The sequence below is a fragment of the Salvia miltiorrhiza genome, chromosome 5, assembly GCF_028751815.1.
Source record: "Salvia miltiorrhiza cultivar Shanhuang (shh) chromosome 5, IMPLAD_Smil_shh, whole genome shotgun sequence".
Classification (NCBI taxonomy): Eukaryota; Viridiplantae; Streptophyta; class Magnoliopsida; order Lamiales; family Lamiaceae; genus Salvia; species Salvia miltiorrhiza.
In genome coordinates this window covers 43498601-43525690 of record NC_080391.1, presented here as the reverse complement: position 1 = coordinate 43525690, position 27090 = coordinate 43498601, and the positions used below count along the sequence as shown (strand labels likewise).

The 27090-nt window shown below is 39.3% G+C and overlaps 2 protein-coding genes across 2 annotated transcripts; both read left to right on the top strand.

Moving 5' to 3' along the window:
- The first annotated feature begins 2957 nt into the window (after window positions 1–2957).
- On the top strand, window positions 2958–3764 carry LOC131025965 (uncharacterized). Its single transcript, XM_057955744.1, has one exon. It carries the CDS (start codon window positions 2958–2960, stop codon window positions 3762–3764), a length of 807 nt encoding a protein of 268 aa, XP_057811727.1.
- A 12909-nt stretch (window positions 3765–16673) lies between these two features.
- On the top strand, window positions 16674–17266 carry LOC131024670 (dirigent protein 5-like). Its single transcript, XM_057954180.1, has one exon. It carries the CDS (start codon window positions 16685–16687, stop codon window positions 17231–17233), a length of 549 nt encoding a protein of 182 aa, XP_057810163.1. The 5' UTR covers window positions 16674–16684; the 3' UTR covers window positions 17234–17266.
- Window positions 17267–27090: the final 9824 nt, after the last annotated feature.

Here is a 27090-nt window from a genome sequence, read left to right as displayed (position 1 = left end):
GTTTGGGTGTGGGCTTGAGTGTTGGGCCGAGTCTATTGGGCCGAGTTTTGTTTAATTTTTGTTTCAGTTTGGGCTGAGGTTTATTTTCATTGGGCCAATGTTTTTATTTAATTCCTTGGGCCCTTAAGTTATTCAATTGGGCTGTGCAGCTTCTCATTAAATGGACTGCACTATTTAATTAATTAGACTTATTTGAGTTTGATTAATTATTTTAAAGAATAAATTTTATAATAATATTAAATTATTATTATGTGCATATTTTAAGTAATTACTTATTATATGCTAAGCATGACATGAAATTGCATTTATTTTGCAATAAAAGTATTTATGATTTAATTGGTTTTATTTATAATTCCAATTATTAAAGAAAGATGAGTAAGAATATTGTTGGTGTTCTTAACTCAAGATAATTGTTTTCAATTATTTATTCCTTAAATTTTGAAAACCCGGCTAAGTGAATCATAGAATGTTAAGCACTTCACTTAAGATTAGATTCAAGGAGACCTATTAAGAATAGATTTCTTGTAGGTTTTGAACGTCAGGAGGATTAGCACTGCTATTGCGATTCAGAGATAACGTTAAACGACAGGCATTGCCTATACAGGTGGGCTTATTTTTTTTCCAAATGTATGATTTAGCTATTGAGCTTAAATGTTCGTGAAATATAAACTGTTTATCCAATAAAATGTTTATGTGCACTCTGCTCTGTTTAATGCTCGCCACAACGAATCAATTGAGATTCTCTTATAGCCTAACACGTTATTTGAGAATTGTGTACACCGTTAGCTGACTCGGTGGGTTGATCTCCATTCGGGCACTAACTAAGAGGCGTTATAAGGGTGCTTGCTGGATGTGTTCCGAAGCATGTAATGAAAGGGCCTGCCTGGGTAGCGTCCCGAGGTCAAAAGTAAACTTGTCTGGGTTACGCCCTCAGTTCAAGTAAATGGGAGAAACGGATCCGTCGGTGGCTAAAAGGTCCGGGATCATAGCGAGTAACAGAAATGAGTGTGACAACTGCGCGCAAAATGAAGTATATATATATATATATATATATATATATATGTAACGAAATATTTTAACATACTTAGAAGCTCTTTCAATTTAAAACCTTCTAAGTCATGTCAAGTATGATTGGATAAACTGTTCTTCAGGTTATGAAATGTTTTAAAGTTGTAGCCCACTAAGTACATTAGTACTTAGCCCAAATATTTTCAAATGTTTTCAGGTTAACGGCAGGTGATGACGGGGCAGAGCTGATGCTAAGGTTCAACTCCGTGTTTTGACTTCCGCTGTAGAATTGCCAGTATCTGTCTTTTGTTTTCCTTAACTTAAGACCTATATGTTGTGACTCTAAACAATATATATATTGTTGAGCCGAGACTTTTAATTCACAAGTATTTCATTCTAAATGTTGGTTATCTGAAGCATGACACTAAACTTGTGATCCTGAAGTTTATGTTTGTTGATTGATTCGTATCACTTCAATACCTGTATTTCTTCATCCAAAGGGGCTAAGCCCGATTGTTATCCCTTTTATTCGGATTTCACAAGGATTTTTCCTTGTTCATTTAGATGATTAGTCGTACCCCAGTTATAGTTGTTGTTTCAAGAATTGGGGTGTGACAGAGTGGTATCAGAGCATAAGTTTTCTTTCATGTCTCTGATAACCAAAAGTTGCTAATGTTGAGTCTAGATTAATACCTCTAGACTTCTAAGAAAGTTGTTGAACCTCAGCTCGCCGTCACACTGCCACAAGTAAGGTATGTTTTAAAAGTTTCAAAGTTATTCAATAATTTGAGAGTTTTCAAGAAGTGCGCGCTTTCACTGAATGATGCTATGTGAATTGCTTATCGCTTTCCATATGCTATAAGTTATGAATTGCTAATCGCTTTCATATTGTTATTTTGAGTCTCCGACTCATATAACCAAGTTAATTTCGTGTTTGGGACTACCCGAGCCCTTAACGAATCAATGATAAATGGTCGAGTTAGATTCCTTGAATCTTTCCGGCAAAAGCAAAGTTTTTAAAGAATGGGACATTTATTGTCCACGTGTTTTAAAGGTTTCAAAAGAAGCGAATGAATGAAGGAATGAATGAATGAATGAAAGTTTATGTTATCGTTTTAGGTTCACTGCCTATACGATCAGAATGATGGTTCCTCTTACAACTGTTTGAGTACCACCCAAGAATGCCTTGGGAATGTTAGTCGTGATAGCTCCGCTTGATCGATATAAGTAAAGACTGGTAAGATAGAGACGTTAAACATAGATATGTTAGAACGTAGAAGCAATGAGATGAGATTAAGGATTCACTTAAGTACTCCACCAAGATAGATGAGTTTCCACATAAAGTAGGCCTTTCACAGGGTTATACTATAGAAGCGATATACCTTATGTATATCTATGTATGTATACATGTATGTATGCATGCGGAATGAATCTCACTTTTGTGTTGATTTTGTCCGTTAAACAGAATGGAAGATGCGCCAAGAGGACGCGGTAGGGGACGAGGACGTGGTCGCGGACGCGGCAGGGGATTCATCCCTGAACAGCCTATCCCTCAAGTAGCACCAGAGCGTACTGCTGAGGAAAAGTTTCGTAAGGAAAAGCCTCCAACGTTTGATGGTCTAGGTGATCCCACGGACGCCGAGAAATGGGTCAGGGCAGTGGAGCGAATTTTCAGCTACATCCGCTGCGATGACGAAGATAAAGTGACTTGCGCGACTTACCAACTGGTAGACGAAGCCGACTTCTGGTGGGAGTCGGTGAGGCGCACAATGACTGAGGAACAGTGGGAAAATTTCACTTGGGAAGATTTTAAGAATGAGTTGTATGAGAAGTACATACCGGGATGCTATAGACAGAAGAAACAGAACGAGTTCTGGAATTTGAAGCAGAGGGTTGGGACAGTGACTGAGTATGACAGGGCTTTTAACCAGCTGTCACGATATGCACCAATGTTAGTGGACACTGATGAGAAGCGCGCAGAGAAATTCAGGAACGGACTGCGCCACGAGATATCGATCTCCCTAGCGAGTCAGGGAGGTCTCACTTATGCACAAACACTGAGCAGGGCTCTCACCATTGAGTCATTGCTACCAAGGGAGAAAGCAAAAGCTCCGGGACAGTCTGGATTTGTACCACCTCAAGATGGTGGTAAAGGAAAAAGAAAGTGGAACGAGGGAGCTGGTGGAAACCCTGGAAATGGAAATGGGAAGAAACCATGGGTTGCAAACCAAAACCAGAATCAGCCTCAGAACCAGCAGCATCAGGCAATTATTAAAACACCTTGCCCGAAGTGTCAGAAACTCCATATGGGAGAATGCCTGAGAGGAATGAACATCTGCTTTACTTGCGGAGAAACTGGGCACTATGCTCCGGCATGTCCAAGAAAGAGAGGAGGAGCACCGCAACAGCCACAGAACCAGGGTTGTGGAGGACATCGGGGGCCGCCCCAAAATGCTAGGGCATATGCCCTTAACCAAAATCAAGCAGCGGGAAACCAAGAAAACTTGGTAGGTATGATAAATGTCTTTGACGTGCCGATAATAGCTTTGTTTGATACTGGAGCGTCCCACTCTTTCATTTCACATGCTGCTTGTAAGAGATTAGAACTGACTGCACAATTGGCTGAGACAACTTTAGAGGTTAGCACCCCTAGTGGTGGAAGATTGGCTGCTAAGGACGTTATCTCGAACTTAGAGCTGAACATAGGTGCTGAAACGTTTAAGGCAAAATTTTATGTCATCGCTATAATAGATTAGACATGATCCTAGGGATGGACTGGCTTACTCAAGTCGGTGCCACGATACTGTGTAACGAGAGAAAGATCTCTTTCCAATCCGCTGGAAAGGAGAAAGCAAGTTTTCATGGCATAAGAATGGGAGGGAGAGTACCAGTGATTTCAGCAATGAAGGCCACGAAGATGATGAGGAAGGGAAAATGTCAGGCTTTCCTAATCAGTTTGACAGGAGAACATGAAGTAGAGAAAACAATCGAAGAAGTTCGCGTAGTTCGAGAGTTCAAAGATGTCTTTCCTGAAGAATTGCCCGGTTTGCCACCAGACCGACAATTAGAATTCACGATAGATCTGGAACCTGGAGCAGCACCAGTGTCCAAGGCACCATACAGAATGGCCCCGCCGGAATTACAAGAATTGAAAGTGCAACTACAAGAATTGTTGGACCTAGGTTTCATACGACCTAGCGTATCACCGTGGGGAGCACCAGTCCTATTTGTCAAGAAGAAAGATGGTTCACTAAGGATGTGTATCGATTATAGGGAATTGAACAAGCTCACGATAAAGAATAGATATCCTCTTCCGAGGATAGACGACCTGTTCGATCAGTTGAGAGGAGCCGGTGTGTTTTCCAAGATTGATCTAAGATCTGGTTACCACCAACTCAGAATGAAAAGAGAAGACATCCCAAAGACAGCGTTTCGAATGCGTTATGGACATTACGAGTTCACCGTGATGCCTTTTGGATTAACAAATGTCCCAGCAGTTTTCATGGACTTGATGAACCGAGTTTTCCATCAGTATCTCGATAGTTTTGTTTAGTGTTCATTGACGACATCCTCATATACTCTAAGACTGAAGAGCAACACGAGGAACACTTGCGCATCGTACTCGAAACCCTGCATAATGAGAGACTGTTTGCCAAATTCAGCAAGTGCGAGTTTTGGTTGAAGGAAGTGATGTTTCTCGGTCACATAGTGTCGACTGAAGGAATCAAAGTAGACCCCGCCAAGGTCGAAGCAGTCAAGAAATGGAAGGCACCATCGAATGTCAATGAGATCAGAAGTTTCCTCGGTCTAGCAGGTTACTACAGAAGATTCATCGAAGGATTCTCGAAATTGGCAAGGCCAATGACTCAGCTTTTGAGAAAAATGGACTAAGTATGTTTGGTCCGAAGCTTGTGAACGAAGTTTTAAGGAGCTCAAGATAAGGCTAACTACTGCACCAGTGTTAGCAATACCAGAAGAGAATGAAGAATTCATGGTGTACACTGATGCCTCGAAATTAGGATTGGGTTGCGTGTTGATGCAAAATCAAAAAGTGATAGCATACGCGTCTCGTCAATTGAAGCCCCATGAGCTGAACTACCCAACTCATGATTTATAATTAGCAGCTGTCGTGCACGCTTTGAAGATTTGGAGACACTATCTCTATGGAGTTAAGTGTGAGATCTTTACAGATCATAAGAGTTTGAAGTACTTCTTCGAGTAAAAGGATTTGAACATGAGACAACGAAGATGGCTCGAATTAGTAAAGGATTACGATTGCACCATCAGTTATCATCCAGGAAAAGCGAATGTAGTAGCTGACGCCCTGAGTCGAAAGATGAAGGCTAAGCTAGGGTATTTCATCACCCAGCAGAAAGAACTGATTCGTGATTTCGCCTCCCTCAGTTTGGAGATTGTTCATCCTCCGAACACAGTATCGGGTTGTGTAGCTGCCTTGATAGCTAAACCTGATTTGAGAGAAAGAATTGTGCAAGCACAAAGAGAAGATTGGTTCTTGGAGAAGATGCGTCTTGCTGCAAGAACGAATGAAACGAAAGGATTCACTGAAGCCAAGGATAACGCACTTATGGTTGGTGAAAGATTGTGTGTGCCACATAAGGAAGAGTTAAAGAACGAGATTATGAGCGAGGCTCATGATACTCCTTACACTGCACATCCAGGCAGCACAAAGATGTACCAGGATTTGAAGAAAATTTTCTGGTGGAAAGGAATGAAAAGAGATGTAGCGTTGTTTATAGAGCGATGTCTCGCTTGTCAGCAAGTGAAGGCCGTGCATCAGAGGCCGTATGGAATGTTGCAACCACTACCTATTCCCGAGTGGAAGTGGGAGCACATCAACATGGACTTCGTCGTGAGCCTACCAAGGTCGGCACGTGGGAACACTGCTATTTGGGTCATAGTGGACCGATTGTCAAAGTCAGCGCACTTTCTGCCAATACAAATGACTTTTGGATTGGAGAAACTTGCAAAGTTATGTGTCAAAGAGATAGTACGCCTTCACGGTGTACCTGTATCTATCACGTCAGATCATGACACCAGATTCACATCGCGTTTCTGGAAAGGTTTACAAGAAGCAATGGGCACTCAGCTGAACTTCAGCACAGCATACCACCCTCAAACTGACGGGCAGTCAGAAAGAACGATTCAGATTCTAGAAGATATGTTGCGAATGATTGTCGCAGACAAAGGTGGAAGTTGGGAGGATTTGTTACCTCTCGTGGAATTTGCTTATAACAACAGTTATCAAGCAACAATTGGAATGGCTCCATATGAGGCTTTGTATGGCCGAAAATGTCGATCACCACTTTACTGGGATGAAGTGGGTGAAAGAAAGCTATTAGGTTCTGAGCTGGTCCAACAGATGGTTGAGAAAGTCGACCACATCAAGCAAAGAATTAAAGAAGCTCAAAATAGACAAAAGTCTTACGCTGATAAACGCCGATCAGAGTTAGAATTCAATGTTGGGGATCGAGTTTTCCTCAAAGTTTCTCCCTCAAAGGGAGTTATACGTTTCGGAAAGAGGGGCAAGTTACGACCCCGTTATATAGGACCTTTTGAGATCCTAGATAAGATAGGCCCCGTAGCCTATAGGTTGGCTTTGCCGCCCAGTATTGGAGACGTGCACAATGTATTTCATGTCTCTCAGTTAAGAAAGTATGTGTTTGATCCAAAGCATGTGATTAAGCACGATGAAGTGGTCCTAGCCCAGGACTTAAGTTATGAAGAGAAACCAGTCCAAATACATGATCGCAAGGTTCAAGTTTTACGGAACAAGAATATTGTTCTCGTTAAAGTGAAGTGGAACCATCACGGGATGGAAGAGGCCACATGGGAACTTGAAGATTCAATGAAAGTCAAGTATCCCCAGCTAGATTATCAAGGTATGTAATTTCGGGGACGAAATTTTTTTTTAAGGAGGGAGGGATGTAATACCCCGTTTCCTCGAGCTAAGTTTAGAATAATTTTTGAACTTAGATTTAAGATGATTCACGCCGGATTGAGAAAAGAATTTATTTAATTCCAACAAAATGATTTACAAAAACGTTTGTAAATATTTTAGCTATTTAAATTTTTGTGCATTGCATATTAATTTAAATATGAGCATGTGTATATGTGAAATATTTTACATATAATTAATATTTATTTTTACAAGATTTAAATTAAAGTCTATGATGGACTTTAATTATTTTAAGTTTGGGCTTTATTTTTATATTGGACCCTTAAGTTAAAAGTACTTGATTAACCAAATGAAAGCCCAACCCTTCATAAGCCCAACCCACATTCTTCCTTGATATTTTCGTCTGCCACCACCGCCTCCCTGTTCTCTTCCTCTTCAATATATGTATCTCCCTTATTCATCTAATTCCTCACCCCAGCAACGAAATTCAAACAGAAAAATCACCAAGCCTAGCTCATCAAGCATCTTTTGCAGAAAACAGAAATCATTGAACAGAATACATACAAAAGGTTCCTCAACTTCTTTAACTTCAGTTTTTATATCAATATTCCCAAATCACAAGCATGACAAATTATTTACATAAATGCTTTCAATCTGTGTACATATTTATATATATATGAAGCATGATTGTTTTAAAAGAAAAGGAAGAAAGGTTGAGTCTTGAACTTGTTTGTGTGTTTGCTGTCGAGTCGAGAGTCGAGGGAGGTAGGGCACGACGGCTGTGCCGCTGCTGCCCGGCCACGGTTGGAGAGGAAGAGGTGGGCTGGTCTTGCTGTGTTGAGTCGAGTCAGGGGAGGCTGAGCCTAGGGCTCCGGCGGGCGGCTCCTGCTGCTGCTTGTCGGCGGGAGTTCGAGAGGGAGGCCAGGCGCTGCGGCTCTGCCGTTGCTGCCTAGCCCGGTGAAGAGAGGGGAAGGAGAGGGCGGCGGCGGCCTGGGGGTCATCGGCCATCGGGAACAGGGGTTGGGGCGGTGGCTGGGTTAACAGAGGGAGGCCAGAGCGCGGCGGCCCTGCCGCTGTCGCTCGGCCACGGACGAGTGGCACCCTTGCTGCTGCAGTCGCCGGAAACGAGCCAAGAGAGAGAGAGAGGCCGAGGGAGGCGGCGGCGTTTTCGTCGTCGCCGAGGAGGAGAGAGAACAGGGGAAGTGTCAGGAGTCGAGGGAGAAGTGTTTCGGAGCGGCGCTCGTCGCCGAGCACGGTGGAGTAGCAGCGGCGAGAGGATCAGTCGAGAGGGGGAGAGAGGCGAGAGGATCAGTCGAGAGGGAGATTGAGAAACTATTAGAGGAGTGGTGTGCGTGACTGATGGAAGAGAAAGGGGGAGAAGAAAAGAAGGGTTTGGGTGTGGGCTTGAGTGTTGGGCCGAGTCTATTGGGCCGAGTTTTGTTTAATTTTTGTTTCAGTTTGGGCTGAGGTTTATTTTCATTGGGCCAATGTTTTTATTTAATTCCTTGGGCCCTTAAGTTATTCAATTGGGCTGTGCAGCTTCTCATTAAATGGACTGCACTATTTAATTAATTAGACTTATTTGAGTTTGATTAATTATTTTAAAGAATAAATTTCATAATAATATTAAATTATTATTATGTGCATATTTTAAGTAATTACTTATTATATGCTAAGCATGACATGAAATTGCATTTATTTTGCAATAAAAGTATTTATGATTTAATTGGTTTTATTTATAATTCCAATTATTAAAGAAAGATGAGTAAGAATATTGTTGGTGTTCTTAACTCAAGATAATTGTTTTCAATTATTTATTCCTTAAATTTTGAAAACCCGGCTAAGTGAATCATAGAATGTTAAGCACTTCACTTAAGATTAGATTGAAGGAGACCTATTAAGAATAGATTTCTTGTAGGTTTTGAACGTCAGGAGGATTAGCACTGCTATTCCGATTCAGAGATAACGTTAAACGACAGGCATTGCCTATACAGGTGGGCTTATTTTTTTCCAAATGTATGATTTAGCTATTGAGCTTAAATGTTCGTGAAATATAAACTGTTTATCCAATAAAATGTTTATGTGCACTCTGCTCTGTTTAATGCTCGCCACAACGAATAAATTGAGATTCTCTTATAGCCTAACACGTTATTTGAGAATTGTGTACACCGTTAGCTGACTCGGTGGGTTGATCTCCATTCGGGCACTAACTAAGAAGCGTTATAAGGGTGCTTGCTGGATGTGTTCCGAAGCATGTAATGAAAGGGCCTGCCTGGGTAGCGTCCCGAGGTCAAAAGTAAACTTGTCTGGGTTACGCCCTCAGTTCAAGTAAATGGGAGAAACGGATCCGTCGGTGGCTAAAAGGTCCGGGATCATAGCGAGTAACAGAAATGAGTGTGACAACTGCGCGCAAAATGAAGTATATATATATATATATATGTAACGAAATGTTTTAACATGCTTAGAAGCTCTTTCAATTTAAAACCTTCTAAGTCATGTCAAGTATGATTGGATAAACTGTTCTTCAGGTTATGAAATGTTTTAAAGTTGTAGCCCACTAAGTACATTAGTACTTAGCCCAAATATTTTCAAATGTTTTCAGGTTAACGGCAGGTGATGACAGGGCAGAGCTGAGGCTAAGGTTCAACTCCGTGTTTTGACTTCCGCTGTAGAATTGCCAGTATCTGTCTTTTGTTTTCCTTAACTTAAGACCTTTATGTTGTGACTCTAAACAATATATATATTGTTGAGCCGAGACTTTTAATTCACAAGTATTTCATTCTAAATGTTGGTTATCTGAAGCATGACACTAAACTTGTGATCTTGAAGTTTATGTTTGTTGATTGATTCGTATCACTTGAATACCTGTCTTTCTTCATCCAAAGGGGCTAAGCCCGATTGTTATCCCTTTTATTCGGATTTCACAAGGATTTTTCCTTGTTCATTTAGATGATTAGTCGTACCCCAGTTATAGTTGTTGTTTCAAGAATTGAGGTGTGACAGGATTACTACTGTTTAAATCGTACGCTAACTTTCCTCTAGTTTTAAATTTTAACACGAACTTTCAACTTTTTTATTAACATACATGAAATTTAATACTCCCTCCGTCCCAAACGAAATGTCCTATTTCTTTTCGGCACGGAGATTAAGAAATGTGTATAAAGTAGATAAAATGGGTTGGTGGAAATTATTTAAATATTAAGTATAGAGAGAGAGTGTATTGCCAAAAAAGGAAACAAGACATTTCGTTTGGGACAACCCAAAAAGGAAAATATGACATTTCGTTTGGGACGGAGGGAGTACTTATTTAATTTAACCAACCCTCATTTCTTCTAAATTGAATCTGATGTGACATACCTGAAAGATGATTAGGTATCATCGTACAATATCGTACTGAAGTACCTGTTCTCAATGAGTCATAATCATCTTTCAAATATTTCACCTTAGATTCAATTTAGAGAAAATAGTGGTTGGTGTTAAAAATCGAGTAAGTATTAAAGTTCATGTATTTTAATAAAAAAAATGAAAGTTTATGTTAAAATTCGAAATTGAAGAAAAATTGGTGTATTTAAACAATAATAGCTCTATTTTTTTCAATTGAAAACCAAATTTATAGTTTGGTCCGCATTCACAACTAACACCAATTAATTATCAACAATGATTTCAAACACGCTCAAAAGTCAAAAATTAATTTCATTAAGGGTTAATTACGCCAAAACACACGAACTTTGCCTCGATTCTAAGATTTTGCATGAACTTAAAATTTTACTTCCAATTCCCTCAATTTAGACGCGTGTTCAATTTTTCCACTTAATTTTGCTCCGGTGAAGGGCCGAGCTGACTTGGCTCCTACGTGGCTGTGTAGAAAATGACGTCATTTTCTGGACTAAATTAAAAGACATCGTTTTATTATTAAAATAGACTAAACTACGTCGTTTCAGTGGACAAGGTTAAAAGTCGTCTTTAACTTAATCTAATATCTCCCGTCGTAATTTTTCTTTCACCATTGTTGATTTGCACGGTTTAAGCGATTTTGACGCTGAGAAGAAGACGATATCTTGTTGACGACAGGAGAAGTTGACGAGTATTTGAAGAGAATCCACTATTGACGAGAAGAATCGCGAGCTGAAGGTACGAAAATTTGGCAGATTGGTATTTCTGATTTGGAGGAAAAATGGACGACATGTACGAGCTTCACACTTTGTAGGGTTTGTACGTGCCTTGTTCATTTCATTTTTTTTTCTTTGTTTGCATCGCCTATAGCATAGTCTATAATAGCGAATAGGGTTGAGTCAATTTCAGAAATCTGTAAGTATATTTCGACATAATTCCATTTTTTTTTTGTTTATTTCCCACTGTAGTGATGAATTTGCATTGGTTATATATCATGGAGGGAGGTTTGTTTGCGTAGGCTTTAACAGCAGACTTTATGGTTTGGGTATCTTGATTTAGAGGAGAAGGTTCAGAAATTAGGATACGTCTCTTGGAAGTGTCTAGCATATAAGGTCCCTAGAAGTCTTGTTTTCATGAATTTGACTGAGGATAAGCATGTGATGCAAATGATTAAGCATATCTCGAAGACTTGTAGATCTATATCCATTTATGTAGATGATGGGAAGAAAGAAAATGTTGTTGGTGTTAAGGTTGTGACTGAAGTGGTTACTAAGACAGTTACTAAGACAATCACTACTACTAAGAGTAGTGTTGGTAAGAGAGGGGGAAAGTTAGACAAAGGTAAGGAGAAGATAGATAAAGAAAGGCAGCAGGGAGATAAGGGGAAGGGTAAAGTAGGGGAGGGAAGGAATGAGAGAGACAAGGAACAGATTGTTTTACATGATGACATAGAGCCACTTTATTCCCAATTGACAAATGAAGCAGATTATATCACAGATTCAGATGATGATGACAGTTTAGGAGATATGGAGCTAGGGTCAGATGATGAAGAATATGAACAGGCTAGGCTTAATGTGAGGGAGAGTTTAGGGATACTGGGAGATGATTTGGCTATGTCTGGAGAACAATCAGGAAACATGTCAGAGTATAAGTCCTCTGGGGATGAGAACTCAGTTAGTAGTGATTCAGATGGGCAGCTAGTTAAAAGTCCTCTGGGGTTGGTGATCACTAAATTATTAGCAACAAATTACCGCAACTAACACGGTGCAATTGTAGCACAAATAACAAGTAACCGAGTATCGTATCCACATGGACTATTATAACGAATCACTCTAAGTAATCCTAATTAAACTCTAGTAATATTCAGGCAACGAAAGTAAAGATTAATTTAAACTAAAACGCAAATAACGATAAATCTAAACACGTAGGAAAAATCAAGTATTAAAAGACAACTGATCCTAGGGTAGTAAATTCATCAATTAAATCTATGCAATTAATCTATTAATCCTATGTACCAATTTAATCCAGTTATGATGAGAGATCACTTAATTAATCAATTACTCTCGCTAGAGCAGCAACGATCGTGGATTAGTAAATTATCTATCTCCGTTAGGTCTCAAGAAAATCTACTAACTCCCAATAGCTCCTAAGAATAGCTCCCTATGATCCACCTATCTCCGCTAGGTCTCAAGGTTAAAATCATATCATACATTCCTGAATCTGCTAAACAGTTATCTCCGCTAAGTCTCAAACCGAATAGCTAAACATGCAAACTATTGGCCAAATAATTCACAAGAAATTAAGCACCAGGAATTATGAATCATAAACTGGAAGGCACAAAGATATTAACAAATAAATCACATAAATTCAATCAACTATTTACAAACCCTAGAATCAGCTAAAAGAAACTAGCCAGACATACTGGAATAAAACTTAAACATAATTAAAAAAGAAAGCAATTGTAAAAACTGAATTGTATAAAAACCGAATAAAAACTGAAGTAGCGACTTGAATATTCAATCTTGATCTAAGCCTTAAAACTAGAAAGCAATAAAATTCTAAAGCTAAAAACTAAAGTATGAATGCTAGGGTTCTCGGATGTGTGTTGGTGCTCTCCTCGAATAGGTCAAAAGAGAACCTATTTATAAGCTTCAGATTTCCTTCGGATCACCATGAAAGTTGCCATGCAAAGTAGAATTCTAAAGGTAATAGAATCGTGTGAAATAAGGCAACTCTCCAGCTGGATGCGCGCTCCGGAAAATACTCCCACTTTTGCCAACTTCGCAGCTCTCGCCAGAGGAATGGATGATTTCCCTGTTATCGCCAGAGGAATGGTATCGCTAGCGGAATGGGTCGCCAGCGGAGTATCTTTCGCTCTGACGCTTTTCTGCAGAGGAATGGGTGATTCATCTGCTCTGGCATTCTCGATTCCGCTGTAATGGACTGATGATTTCTCTGACCTGGGCGACTTCCCTGTCAGAGGGAAAACGACTCCTCTGACAGCGGGGAAGGGAATCCTCTGGCCTCGACTCCTCTGCCGATTTGATTTCTCTGCTCTGACTAGCGCTCCGGAATGGCGACTCCTCTGGCGCCTTATGAGTCCTCTGGCGTTTCCGCGCTCGCTTCGATTCCTCTGGCGTTCGCGGATTTCGCTGCACTGAACTTTGATTTCTCTGACTCCAGAGGAATGGTGATTTCTCTGCTCTGGAAATGTCGGTTCCTCTGCTCTGGAAACCAGAACACCTGGAGAACGCCAAATTCTTCCAAATTCATTCAAAACTGCATTCTTCCATCCCGAGAGCCTAAATCTCCTGCAAAGCATAAAATACACCATAAACGCACCAATTTCCAGAAGATTATCTTAAAACATGCACAAACAAACCCTTAAAAATAGAGTAAATTAAGCATAAATCAGTTGGGCTTTCATTTATTTACTCAAATGTAAATAAAACATAAGGCCCAACATGAAATAAATTCACATACTTTCATTTAAATCAATATGCAATGCACAAGAATTTAAATGACTTAAATATTTACAAATGCTTTTGTAAATCATTTTTGTTGGAATTAAAAAAAAAATTCTTTCTTTCTCAATCCGGCATGAATCATCTTAAATCTAAGTTCAAAATTTATTATAAACTTAGCTCGAGGAAACGGGGTATTACAGGAACAGAGGAAGTATTTAATAATATATATATCAATTCACTGTAAAAAAAATTATGAATTCAAAAACTGAAATTTTCACTTTCTAGAATTCGAACCAAGACCATGAATTCATTCAACAAAGTCTTGGATTCATCGTAAATCTTTATGATCTAAGGTCTGTGGAATGGTTCCTAATTTATATTTCAAACTACGTTTTTATTTTAGCTCACTCCTGTTAATATATATTACGAGTGCTATTCTTAGTAGAAAAACTAGTTTTTTTAGGCGAATTAGTTATATTAATATCGGTGGACTAAGATAAGGAAAACGAGACTAGGTATATACCCGCATAGAACAACAAATAATATAACGATCTTAAAATTAAAAATGAAAATTATAATTAAGAAATAGATGCTCGTATAAAAGATCCAAAAGTATCTAAAATTTGGTTTAACTACATATAGAAAGCTCTATGTGAATATCCACATCTGTTGGGACAATGGGTTTCACTACTGGAGAAGGGTAAAAACACATGCCGATCCCATCTTACTAAATATTTAATTTTTATATACGGCGTCTTTGGTTTTATTCAAGCAATTGTTTAACATAATTACTTAACGTATCTGTTGACATATACCTTTGAATAATAATAAAAAGAAAGATACTATATAATAGGCTTATTCCGTCTCACGTCGACGCCGAACTCACAAATGCTGAAGGTACTAGTTCTTGTGTATTTATATTTCTATCTCGTATTTTATTTTATAAATAAACATACGAGAGATACGGAGATATATGTTAAATAGGGGTTTTACTAAACCATACTTTTAGAATATTTTTTTTATCATGATAGACACTGGCGGATGCAGCATGGAACATGGGGGTGCAGCTGCATCCCAAAAAAAAAAAAAAAAAATTAGTAGTATTAATATTCATATATAAATTATTTTAGATTTAGTTTTTGCACCCCCAATTAAAAATTTTAATCCAAAATAAAAGAGAAATTCAATTTTAAATCATTGATAGTGAGATCCACAAAGAGTGGAAATTAAAGATGATAATTGGATAAAGTAGTATGACTTTACTTTTCCATTATGGAATTTTGTGAATTAGATAGATATTTCACCGTAATTGTATGTAATTGTATGGAGAACCACTAATTTAGTCACGGTGGACTAATCAAACTATATAAAACAAAGATTCGCGTTTCAAAAAATATGATTGGTTAACGAGAATTATTGCAGCTTTCCATAATTTCAAAGAATAATAGTAACTTAATTTGAATGACACTGATTTTTGGCCATGTTTGATTACTGGTGTTCGATTGCTCAATTCACAATGTTTGAATATGTCGAGTATTAATATATTTTTTAAATGCTTGATTATTAATGCTCGATTTCAACTCGCATCTTGCATTCAGCATTAATGCTCGCATGTTTGATTTATAGTGGTCGAGCATGTCGAGCATTAGTGCATTTATCACTAATGCTCGACTCATGCATTTATCACTAATGCATGTTTGACTCATAGTGGTCGAGCTTGTCGAGCATTAATGCATTTATCACTAATGTTAGACTCGCATTGATTAAGCATGTTGAGCAAAGTTCGTGATTCGAATATAAAACAATGGGACGAAGTTTCGAATCTATTGAGTAGGGATAATTTTATCATTTCAAACTCAAAATGACAGTTTTTATAATTTTCTTTTAAGTGGGTATATTTTATTTTTTTCTTTAAGAGTGAGTAAAAGCTACCATTAACCCTTTAACGAAGTATGATATTAGGATTTAAAATAATGTGCTAATTAAATTATTAATAGTTTGAAATTAGGGAATAAAAATATATTGCTCCCCAAATTGTATAAAAACATTATAGTTGAGAATGAAAGAAATCAATCCTATTTCAACTCTGATCCTATGTCATTGGTAGTATATATTGTCACTCTTTATCACGTATAGGACTTTATTCTAAGCTATGTGCGTATCATTGTCTATTAATTTCATATATATTGATCATCCACAAATATAGTATAACTGATAGCATTATAAATATATATTTTGCTTTTTATCCCTCTAAATAGAGGGATAATAAAAATTATTTATGTCTTTAAATGTCTCATTTCTTATCCCACATTTACAAAAAAAAAGTTCACCATTTTTTCTTGCTTATTTTCACTTCAATGAATGATAATATTATCACACCAAAATGGGGGGATAATATTATCCATCCTTAAAGTGAAAATAAGAAAAAAAGTTGGTGAATTTCTCTTTTTGTGTAAAATATGAGATAAAAAAGAGACATTTAAAGGCATAAATTTTTGTTATCCCTACTTTTTTCCATTCATCAAATTTGAGCGCACACTTAAAATAAAAATTGATGAAACACATTTGAAAGAAAGGATAGGAATTAATTAATCAACTTTCTCCGTAAATTGATGAAACACATTTGAAAGAAAGGATAGGAATTAATTAATCAACTTTCTCCGTAGTGATTAACAAATATATCTAATAATGGCATCTCAAGAATTGTCACTACTCTAAATTCTAATCTCACATATTCCAAAAAAGAAGGTCCCGACAATAGACACATTAACCTAAAAAGAAGGTCTCTCTCGTGCATAATAATTTGTGTAGTTCAAATTAAGCCAACTTTCTCTGCCTATAAATATAAACGCCCGGGCCGGCCCCTACAAATTTAACTAGTCATTCATTCAATTCAAACATGAACAATCCTATTCCAAAATCGTGTTTCATCTTCCTGTCTCTCCTCGCACTAAGTCTAAGTGTAACGCACGGCAGAAGCACGAGGCTCGAGCCATGCAAAAGAATCGTGCTATACTACCACGACATACTCTTCAACGGCACCGACGCCGCCAACGCGACGTCAGTGAACATCACCAGCCCGTCGGCCATCAGCAAATTCGAATTTGGCATGATGGTGGTCTTCGACGACCCGATGACAGAGGACGGACGCCTCCTCTCGCCGGCGGTGGCACGAGCTCAGGGGTTCTACGTGTACGACAAAAAGGATGGTTACAGTGCATGGTTTGCTTACACTCTGCTTTTCAATTCCACCGACTATAAAGGGACCCTCAACGTCATCGGCTCCGATCCCTTTCCCCAGGAAACCAGGGATTTGTCCGTCGTCGGCGGCACCGGTGATTTCTTCATGGCACGTGGGATTGTTACTTTTCAGACCGATGATGCGCAGGGCGACTTTTATTTTAGGTTGAAAATGGATATTAAGTTGTATGAGTGTTACAAGATATAGCTACACTTATGGATTTTCACCTAATTAGATACATACAGTTTATCAATAATATATATTTTTACATTTTCATCCTTATTATTATAATAATTCATAATCATGAAGCTTTTTAATTGTGACTAATCCAATTTTTTTTTACAATTCACAACTACGAAGCATCTTAACAGTGAATTGACCTTATTTACCTATAATTTATGACGAAAATGCTTCTTAACTAATTTTGATTTGATCATATTTTATCTACAATTCACAACATATGCTTCTTAATCATGCAATTCACAACCAGTGAGCTACTCGTGAATTAATTAAGGACAAAACAATATTCTTTAAGCCAAAAATAATTATTTTTCATCTTCTTTTTTTTGTTTTATTTTTATGGCTATTTTTTTTATATTTACATTAACAATATATATATATATATATATATGTGTGTGTGTGTGTGTGTGTATTAACTCAAAATATATCTAGTTTATTAGGTCTCGATGCTTTAATCTACCGATATATATTTGATTAAATTGTTTGGGTTGTAGATTAACTATTTAATTTAACTAGCTAGCATTTGTACCTCGTGCAATGCACGAGAAATATTTTTATATTTTTAAAATTGATAACAACTCAATTATCATAGTTATAAATATAATAAACAAAAAATTAATTTTACCTTAATATAATTGAGCTAAAATTTTAAAAAATTAAAAATAAAGAAGAATTCAAAATAATAAAAATTGATAATATGAAAAGTAAAAGAAAGTTAAAAAAAAAGAATTGAAAAATAGATGCATTCAAAAAAAATGAGAGAGGAGATTGAATTTTTTAAAATATTAATCTTTAAATAAATATAACTTTTTACATTTTAAATCAAATATTTACATAAAACATATCAAATTAAAGCTCTTATCTTAATCTTTAATTTTATATGCATATTAAATATTTTATAATTAGTCGAATTTCACAATTTTGGAAAGAAATAAAACAAAACAAAAAAGATAAAGAAAAAAATATAGTATAGTTTATAAGAGCATGCACAATGGTTGAGTAAACTCCATACTCTATAAAGGGGGGGGGTCCACTTATGAGTAACGAGCCCATAGTGGGACGACTCATTCTCTTACTATCTTTTTAGATTTGATTTTTGTATTTTTCATTTAACTTTAATTGCACTAATTTAAATACATACAACATCAATAATACAACTACTTAAAATTAAAATTACATAAATTTAAAAAAGAAACAATAGGGCCGAATAGCCCTATTCAACATACAACATCAAATTTTGTCCACCATTTGAAAAAAGATAAATTTTGGCCATTTTTACCCTTCTCTCTCTCCTCTCTCTTTCTCATCTCCCTCCCTCTCTCTCCAGTGGCTGCACGGCAGCGGCGCCGAGCAGAAGTCACCGAAGCTCTCTCTCTTTCCAGTGGCTGCGCGGCAGTGCACCGAGCACGTAGATCTCGCGGCTTGGGCAGAAGTCTTCGGAGCGGAGGATAAGGCGGCGGCGGTGGAGGAGATCCGGTCCTCTGAAATCGGTGGCGTGGAGGAGGGACTGGTCAGGTGGTGGCCATCTCCCTCTTCCTACGCTTCGTCCTCGGTCTAAACGCGGAGGCGGAGGATCCGGGCTCCAGATCGTCATCGCAACGGACGTTACGCTACCTCCTCCGACTTCAGATCATCGTTGCGCTGCCTCCTCCATTCTCAGATCTGATCTACGCTGCAACAGTAGCCGTCACTTCCTTCGATTTCAGCCATCGGCAGATCTGATCTGATCTGTATTTGTGCTGCACGTATGGCACTTATGGCACTATTAGTGCCATAAGTGCCAAAAAGACCATTTTAAACACTTCCCCCCTAGGGTTTAGATATTCCATTAATTAGGGTTTAGATTATCCATTTGGGGTTTAGATGGTCCATTTAGGGTTTAAATTATCCATTTAGGGTTTAGATGTTCCATTTAGGGTTTAGATTATCCATTTAGGGTTTAAATGATATTGTTGTTTCTGTATTTGTGTTGTACGTATGGCACTTATGGCACTATATGGCACTATTAGTGCCATAAGTGCCCAAGTGACCATTTTACTTAGTTTTATTTTGAATTTTCGTTGGCACTTGTGGCACTAAATAGTGCCATAAGTGCCAAAAAAGACCATTTTACTTTGTTTCATTTTGAATTTTCGTTGGCACTTATGGCACTATTAGTGCCATAAGTGCCAACGAAAATCCAAAATAAAACAAAGTAAAATCTTGGCACTTATGGCACTAATAGTTCCATAAGTGCCTAACTCGACCCGACATGCGACCCGCGTGTCTGATCCTACCCGGTCCGCCTCATTAAGGGTAAAAACGTCTGAATTTGTAAAATATGGCCAGAATTTAAGTTTTTTCAAAAAGTGGCCATAAATTGATTTCCATGATTCATTTTGGCTATCTCAAAATTTTTCTCTTTAAAAAACTTACAAATTACATAAAAAAAAAAAAAAAACTAAAGACATAATTAAAAATTACTTAAAAAAACCTACATATTTCCGTCATCCCTTTGCCTAGCTAGAATCTTTGTCACTCGTGCCTTGTGGAATTCTAGTTGATCTGGATGTCATGTCGGATGTCTTCATGAACAAGATCTGATCGTTGTGGATCTCCCTCTTGAGCTCGTACTTCTTGGCGTACTCGGCGATAATTCTTTCGAGCTTGTTGTTGGACCTGTCCAAGTACTCCTTGCATTTGGGTGGAGACTCCGAGGCTTGCGATGCCGACGACTTTCCCTTCCCCTTCCCCTTCGCCACTCTTGTTGCCGCCTTCGCCGCTTTATTTCCAATAGAGCAGGAAGACGTGATTTCCTCGCCCATCGCCGAGGTGGTGAAGTCGCCCGTCTCCGTAGTCTTTGTCCTCTTTGAGAAATGCACGTTTCCATCGAGGTACATAGACTTGAACCTCCGGTTGGTCCGGAAGAGCTTCCACGCATTCCACATCCTGAAGGGGCCGCCTTTGCTCCTTGCTTGGTAGAGAATTTGGGCTTTTTCTCGAAGCATGTCGGCGGAGTTGCCGGAAGGCCACTTGGATGTCGTCTCCACCCGAAACGACTCCCATAGCTTCACCTCTGAACTCATTAGGGCCCAGTGTGATTTTATTTGCCAGTGGCCGAGGTCGACGCCGATGAGGGGGTTCACCCGGTCGAAGACCCGTTGCTAATAGGACTCTCCCTTTTAGTCGACACCCCGAATGGCGTCGTTGGTCTCCTCCGCCCAAATTCGGACGATGAGGTTCGTCTCCTCTAGAGTGTAGGTATGACGGGGGACCATCCCTTCTTCCGGTGCTGGCGCCTTTTCCTTGTAGGCGACTGCCTTCCACTGCCCGCCTTTCTTCGGCTTCGACGCACTATGTGCGGCCAGCGTCTCCTCCTTGCCGCTTGGGGGCTCTGTCCCCAAGTTGAATCCCGATAAATCGAGATGGTAGTCGCCGGAGAGATCGAAAATCCAATTTAGGTCATAGTAGTTGGGATTGTTTTGATCCATTTTTTGTAGGATTTGAGAGAGGGGATGAAGAGAAAACTGAAATGGTGTGGGAGAGATGATGGAGATAATTGTGTGTATGAATAAATGGTGGAGGAAGTACATATATATAGAAGAAAAAAAAAATTGGCAACGGTCAAATAGGAGAATTAGGGGAAAAAAATTCAAACGGTCAAATAAGAAAAAAGAATGGAAAAAAATAAAAAACGACCAGACGGTCGAATACAAATTCAATTTTTTATTTATTTTTTAATTGTCGCGTGCAAGAGACTCGAAGAATCGAGAATCTGGGGGAGTTGACTCAATCATGCAGCTGGAGGAATATCTTCAATCAAATCAATCAAGGATGGAGCCGAAAAAGAAAAAAAGATCAAGATGAAGATATGGAACCAGTGCAGCTAGGGTTTGCCCTCCACTAGTCGCCAGTATTTAAAGGAATAGAGGATGCAGCGGGAAAGAACTTTTGAACTTTTGTCTAACTCTTGGCTCCTGTTTTATTATCATTGTGCACCAAAAATAATTTACTTTTGCTTTAGTTCTTAAACATTTTACCAGTTCAAGTAGTTGTAAGTTGCAAGGAAAACAAGCTCGGCATTTTGGTTCCGAGTATTTAATTATCTATTATTAAATTGAGGTTTTATATAAAAATAAAAAGGAAAAAACCCGTGAAAACACAAGGACGCAGACTAGGGGCCCGAGACTCGAAAATGAGCTTGTAAAAAAAAAGCAAAATGAGGAAACGCAGGAAGCCTAAATCTTCAGTGCACTTAATATCATTCGCAAAAACACCTAACAATAAGGATAATCCATGTTATTGCAGAAATCGTCCATCTCCATTTCATCCGACCAACGTCCTTTGGCGATATTATTCATAATACGCAAACTAGCACTTCTGCTATTATCGATAAGAAAGTCCCTCGGCTTATAAACTATTTTCTCCGCATTACGGAGTCGACTTTTTATGCTATCTTCCAGAGGTTATGGGATGCGCGGACGCTCCATACCCTTTGGAGGATGGCCCTGTCGTTTAGGCGGTGCCTGATCAACAAGAAATTGCATTCCCTGGTTATCTTGCTCCTCTAACCGACTGATACGACTAGCAATATCTTCTGGAGTAGGAATAGACGAGTCTTTACTTTGGCCAACATCCACGGCCTTCACCGCCAAATCAGCAACAGTCTCAACCGTCTTCCTAGTCGGCGCCTCCATCTCAATATTCTCGTCCACCTCCTCGTCACTATTAGCTGGCTGAATATCATGCTCTGGGACCAACAAAGCCATATCCGGCCCGTATAACGTCTGGTTAGCCATCTCACAGACAACATCCTAAAGATTCGGCTGCTCCGCATCGCCAAAGGGGCAAATGAATTCCCAGACTGTTGCGCCCCTGTGGTCTGCACCGCTAGAACCACAGCCTGCATGCCACGCTCCGTTGGTGTAGTGACCCGCTCTTTTATATATATATTAAATCAGTAATGCGTGTTTATTATTTATCATCAGTGAATGAAACCCGATTACTACTCCGATATGAATTCAACTTATGATCCTGAATTTATATTGTTAAAGCAGTCGATGATATTATTTCAAAAGTTATAACTGACTTAACGAAGTCATGTTTTTTTTTTTATTAAGAGAGATGGAATTTTTGATTCTATTATTTATAATTACTTAAGTCGTGGATTATTTCCGACTCGTGAGTTAATTAAATCTGCGGATTTAATTTAGATATTAGACAACGAATGAATTAAATCTACGAATTTAATTTAGTTTCATAGTACAATTACAGAAGCACCGAGACTTAAGAAAATACCTCATTTATTCACCACTATCTCATCCTCAAACCTTACAACCTTTTGCTCTTAATCAACTTTCATTAATACCTTCCAATTACACCACAATAATTTGGCATTTGCATAAAGAAGGAAAGAAAAGGGGAAGGAAACGTGGGCTACAAGAGCAGCCATTGCTGCCCCTTTTCCCTACAACACCTACACCATCACTTCTTTTACACCTCCTGCTGCCAAGTACAGCAGGAGTCATTCAACCACCTCTATGGCTGCCCCCATCCCATCTAATCCAGCCCAAACACCAGCCACCCTATCTCTGCACCCTCTTAGCTAGCATACTCAAGTGTGCAGCAACAATTCCTCATTCTCTTAGTCTCGACTCCAGCCAAACAACACCACATTCTCTATCACTTTGCTGCCGCCAACCTTCTTCCATTGATCACCTGCAATTACTGAAACAACAACACCAATTTTCAGTTCCAGTTCATTCGACACGCCGTATCCGAAAAGCAAGTTAAAACATTCATTCATTTCTCTGCCAAACTTTAAGGTAAGAGTAGCCTTGATTCATCATCTCCTTCCAATTACAACTTACAGTTATTTAAAGGAACAAGTTCGATCTATTCAGTTCAGTTGTTCCAGTTCATATAACTCAGCAACAACAGCCAACCAACATTTATACTTCAAGGTATTTCACTATCCCAAGTATTCAATCCAGTTCGCATTCATTTCAAAGCATGACTAGTCTCGATTGATAAATGACCATAAGCATGTTAAACTTAGCAAAGTTACATGTTCTCTAAGGGATAACATCAGTAGACTTAAGGACTAATAGAAAATAGAGGGAGATGAGAACACAGCTTTTAGAGAGGGCGGGGCTGCTGCCCTGTTTGTTCAGACCGAGATACGTCCAGTGGGCGGCAACCCGCGGGGACAGTAGCATCGTCGGCGTCGAGCGGTGAAAGGCAGATGACTCCCGACCTCACGACGACCCTCGCCGATTCTGGACCAGCAGCAGCGTGGCTGAACCGAGAAGGGACGACGCCGGGGTTAGACACGGAGACAGCCGACACCAGACGGAGCTGGCGGAAGCTGAACGGCCGGGGAAGGAGAAGCCAACCGGAGTTGAGAGGGAAGGCCAATTGGATTTTGGGGGAGAAAACCCGGTTTGAAACCTCAGAGGAGAATTAGGGCTTTTGCTTTCCCTTCGTGGAAGAGACGAGGAGCGAGGCAGGCACGACCGGCGTCGACGGTCACCGGATTCCAGAGCGGTGGCGGCGGGCTCCTCGGCGGAGGACAAATCGAGAGAGGAGGAAATTGCGGTGCGTGAGTTCGTGCGAGAGAGTGAGACGAATGGAGGCGGCGCGGTCAACGATTGGACGCCGGCAGCTCGAACAGCCGGAGAAGGAAGCGGCGGCGTCGGATACCCTGACTGTTTTGTGAGGAAGAGCTTGACTGATTCCTCGGAGAAGAGGGAGAGCTCGACTGATGCTTGAGAGAGGAGAGAGAGGCGACTGATTTGAGAATGAAAGAGAGAGAGAAATTCAATTGGGCCTTTATTTAATTTCCCTTGGGCCGAAATATTGGGCCTTCTTTTTAACTGTTGTGGGCTGTAGATTATTTGATAATGGACTGGTCTTCCAAATCACTTAAGCCCAGATCCCCTTTTCTTTAAGGCCCTTGTTTTTATTAGAGTTTGGCTGAGGATTATTAACAGATTTGGGCCCCACCTATTTTATTTAATTGGGCTGTTGTATTATCTTAGTTGGGCCTCGTTTGATTTATTTATTTGAGCCCAACTAATCAATTATTTACTCATGGGGCCAAGATTTATTTAATTACTTGAGCCAATGAATTATTTCAATTGGGTCCTTCATATCAATTATTCAAGCCTACTTCTGCTTAATTAATTATTAGGCTGCCTTATGTTGGGCCTTCTAATTTTTTTTTCGAACTTATAGTATTACTATTGTTCCTACTCTAGCCCGGGTAAATTTTACGAGGTTATACAGCGAATAAACCGAATTAGTTATTTACTTTCTACCAACTACCTCGGGTGAGATTTATTTAATCGGCGGATTAGAACACCCTGAAGAGAACGGATTAATTATAGTTAATTACTTGACCTCATGGGACGAAACCTAGATGGGTTATGTAGTAAGCCCGACAGTCTGGTTTAGTAGCAGAAGTTCCCCATTTATTATTTCAGAATAATAATTCATGCATAAGAGGATCATGCATCGTTAATTCCGTATTCTCATTATTTGAGGATTTTGCTCGAGTAGTATCTTATTTATATTCTCATAATAAAGGTCAAGCGCGAGATTAATAATCAATCAAGGAGCTACTGTACCACAGAAAGTTTCTATCACGTGGGCATTACTTTCATATATATCAAATGAGTTTAATGTTACAATTGAACAAGTTATTCCGTTACAAAATCTTTGAACTGAAAATCATTTTCAACTGTTGTCTTGCCATAAATGTTTCAATTTTGGTATGATATATATCTGATGTGATATATAATCGAATTCGGGTCCTGAGCAGTTGATAGCTATCCTACCCGGGGCTAGTGTACACGTGTGATCGTGAGTCATCGAGCGGGTTGGCCGGTCGGGTGTCCGTGAGAGGTGGCCACCTCTCCGGCACGTAATTCCAGATATGATAGATTACAAGAGAACTTAGTCTGATCAGACGAACTTTAAGAATCACAAATGAATTTAGTAAGCTTGGGCCTTTTAGCGAAAAACCCCCTTGCTGTACTGTTTATGATGGCATGACAATTTAAATCTTTACGAAGCATGTTATATTTCATTATAGGCTTATGTGCCCACTGAGTACCTTTGTACTCATCCCTGCATATATTTCTAAATGTGCAGGTTGAGCAGTAGCCGATGGTGATGAAGTGACGAGCAGGATCTTCTTTTGTTTCGATGTTATGTTTTGAAAAACTCTTGGGTACATGCCTTCATACATGTAATCAGAAACCTTATTACTTCTGCTGCGTACTCAAAGAAGTCTTATGTTATTTTGGCTAAGTCGGAGATATCCAAACTTACTAGTTCAATCGGATCATTGCAACTAAACCTCCGTTATATATATATTAGATGTTCCCTTCGTTATCAATGCAAAGTACGATCCTTCTCTATTTATTCACTCCCCTTTTCTACTCCCGCTTCTTATCTCCCTCCCTTAGTCATGGTTTCCCGGTTTAATTATCCTTAATTAAGTCCGGTCGTGACAGTTGGAGCAAACCTCACCTCAACAGACTTAACAGACGTAACCAGCAAATGATCCGAAGAATCATTAGTATTTACCGCCTCCAAAGCCGCAATGTTATCATGCAACACCGGAGCCTGCACCACCGCCTTCCCAACAGCGTGCCATTCCGGTCCTTTGTCCTTGATAGTCGCCTCTTTTTCCACCTCAGCTGTTGTTTTTCCCTGTGACTTGTTACCCTTGCTGCATTTATCCACCGAATGACCCGTAATCTTCAACGAGTACAAAAAAGATGAATTTATTCATAACTGAATTCCACCGGAAACGAGTAGTCCCCTCCATCAATATTAAGCGTTTCCGGCAAAGACTGTGCCAAATCAATTTCAACCAACATATGCACAAAGTGTCCCACATCTTCAGTCATAGAATTTCCATCAATTTTCAGCGGTTGTCCAAGCCAACTTCCAATACCCGAAATAACTTCAGGATGCCAAAACTCCACAGGCAAATAATAAAACCGAACCCACACCTGAGTGAGAGAAGAAGATTCCTTGTAAGGATTTGCATATTGTTTTATATTATGAGTTCATTTCAGTTTGTGTTTGCGTATTTTACTATGTGTGAGTAGTTCTCTTGATGAGATTTAAGGGAAGAAATTGATTATTGTCGATATGTAAACATTCGGGAGGCTATTGTGCCTTCGATTGAGTCCAGTGGTTCCGGATGGATCTATGCAGAATCATGGACAGTAGGGGCCTAACAAGTGATCTCCGTTCGGTAAAAGACTGTCTATATCAAGCAAATGCCAGGGTATACCAGGGCGTGACAACCGGTATACCTACGACCGAGTAGCTGAGCAACATCAACAAAAGGTGTGGTTGATCCGGAAGGCAAGTAAATGATTGATGGGATACACTGTCTTTCCTTGGTCTTGGGCTTCTCTAGTAATTACCCATCAACTATGACGAGACATAAAGCCATGGTTATCGAACAAGGAAAGCGCCGAACGTATCCATAGGTGTATCTATGATTGGTTGGACGCAGTTCTGAAAATGAATAGCCCAGGACGCAGTTCTGAAAACGAAGCCGGGAACTTTGAGAGAGAAGGTTGGTAAGGGTCATACTTGCTGGATAACGGGTATGGCTACTACCTAAGGAGATGTGAAGCACTGCCTTGTGACTAGGGAATGTGTGACCTTCGGACCAAGTGACTACAAGGGACTCAACCATCCCAAGTGTGGAGTATAACCTCTTGAAATGCCCCAATATCTTTAGGCCACTCCTTGAGTTTATACAAACCATGGACGGATCTCTAGTATGCCTATGACCGAAACCAATATCGACAATAGTC

Bases quoted from the DNA above. Each gene is read 5' to 3' on its own strand.
- LOC131025965 (XM_057955744.1), top strand. From the start codon at position 2,958: ATGTTAGTGGACACTGATGAGAAGCGCGCAGAGAAATTCAGGAACGGA.
- LOC131024670 (XM_057954180.1), top strand. From the start codon at position 16,685: ATGAACAATCCTATTCCAAAATCGTGTTTCATCTTCCTGTCTCTCCTC.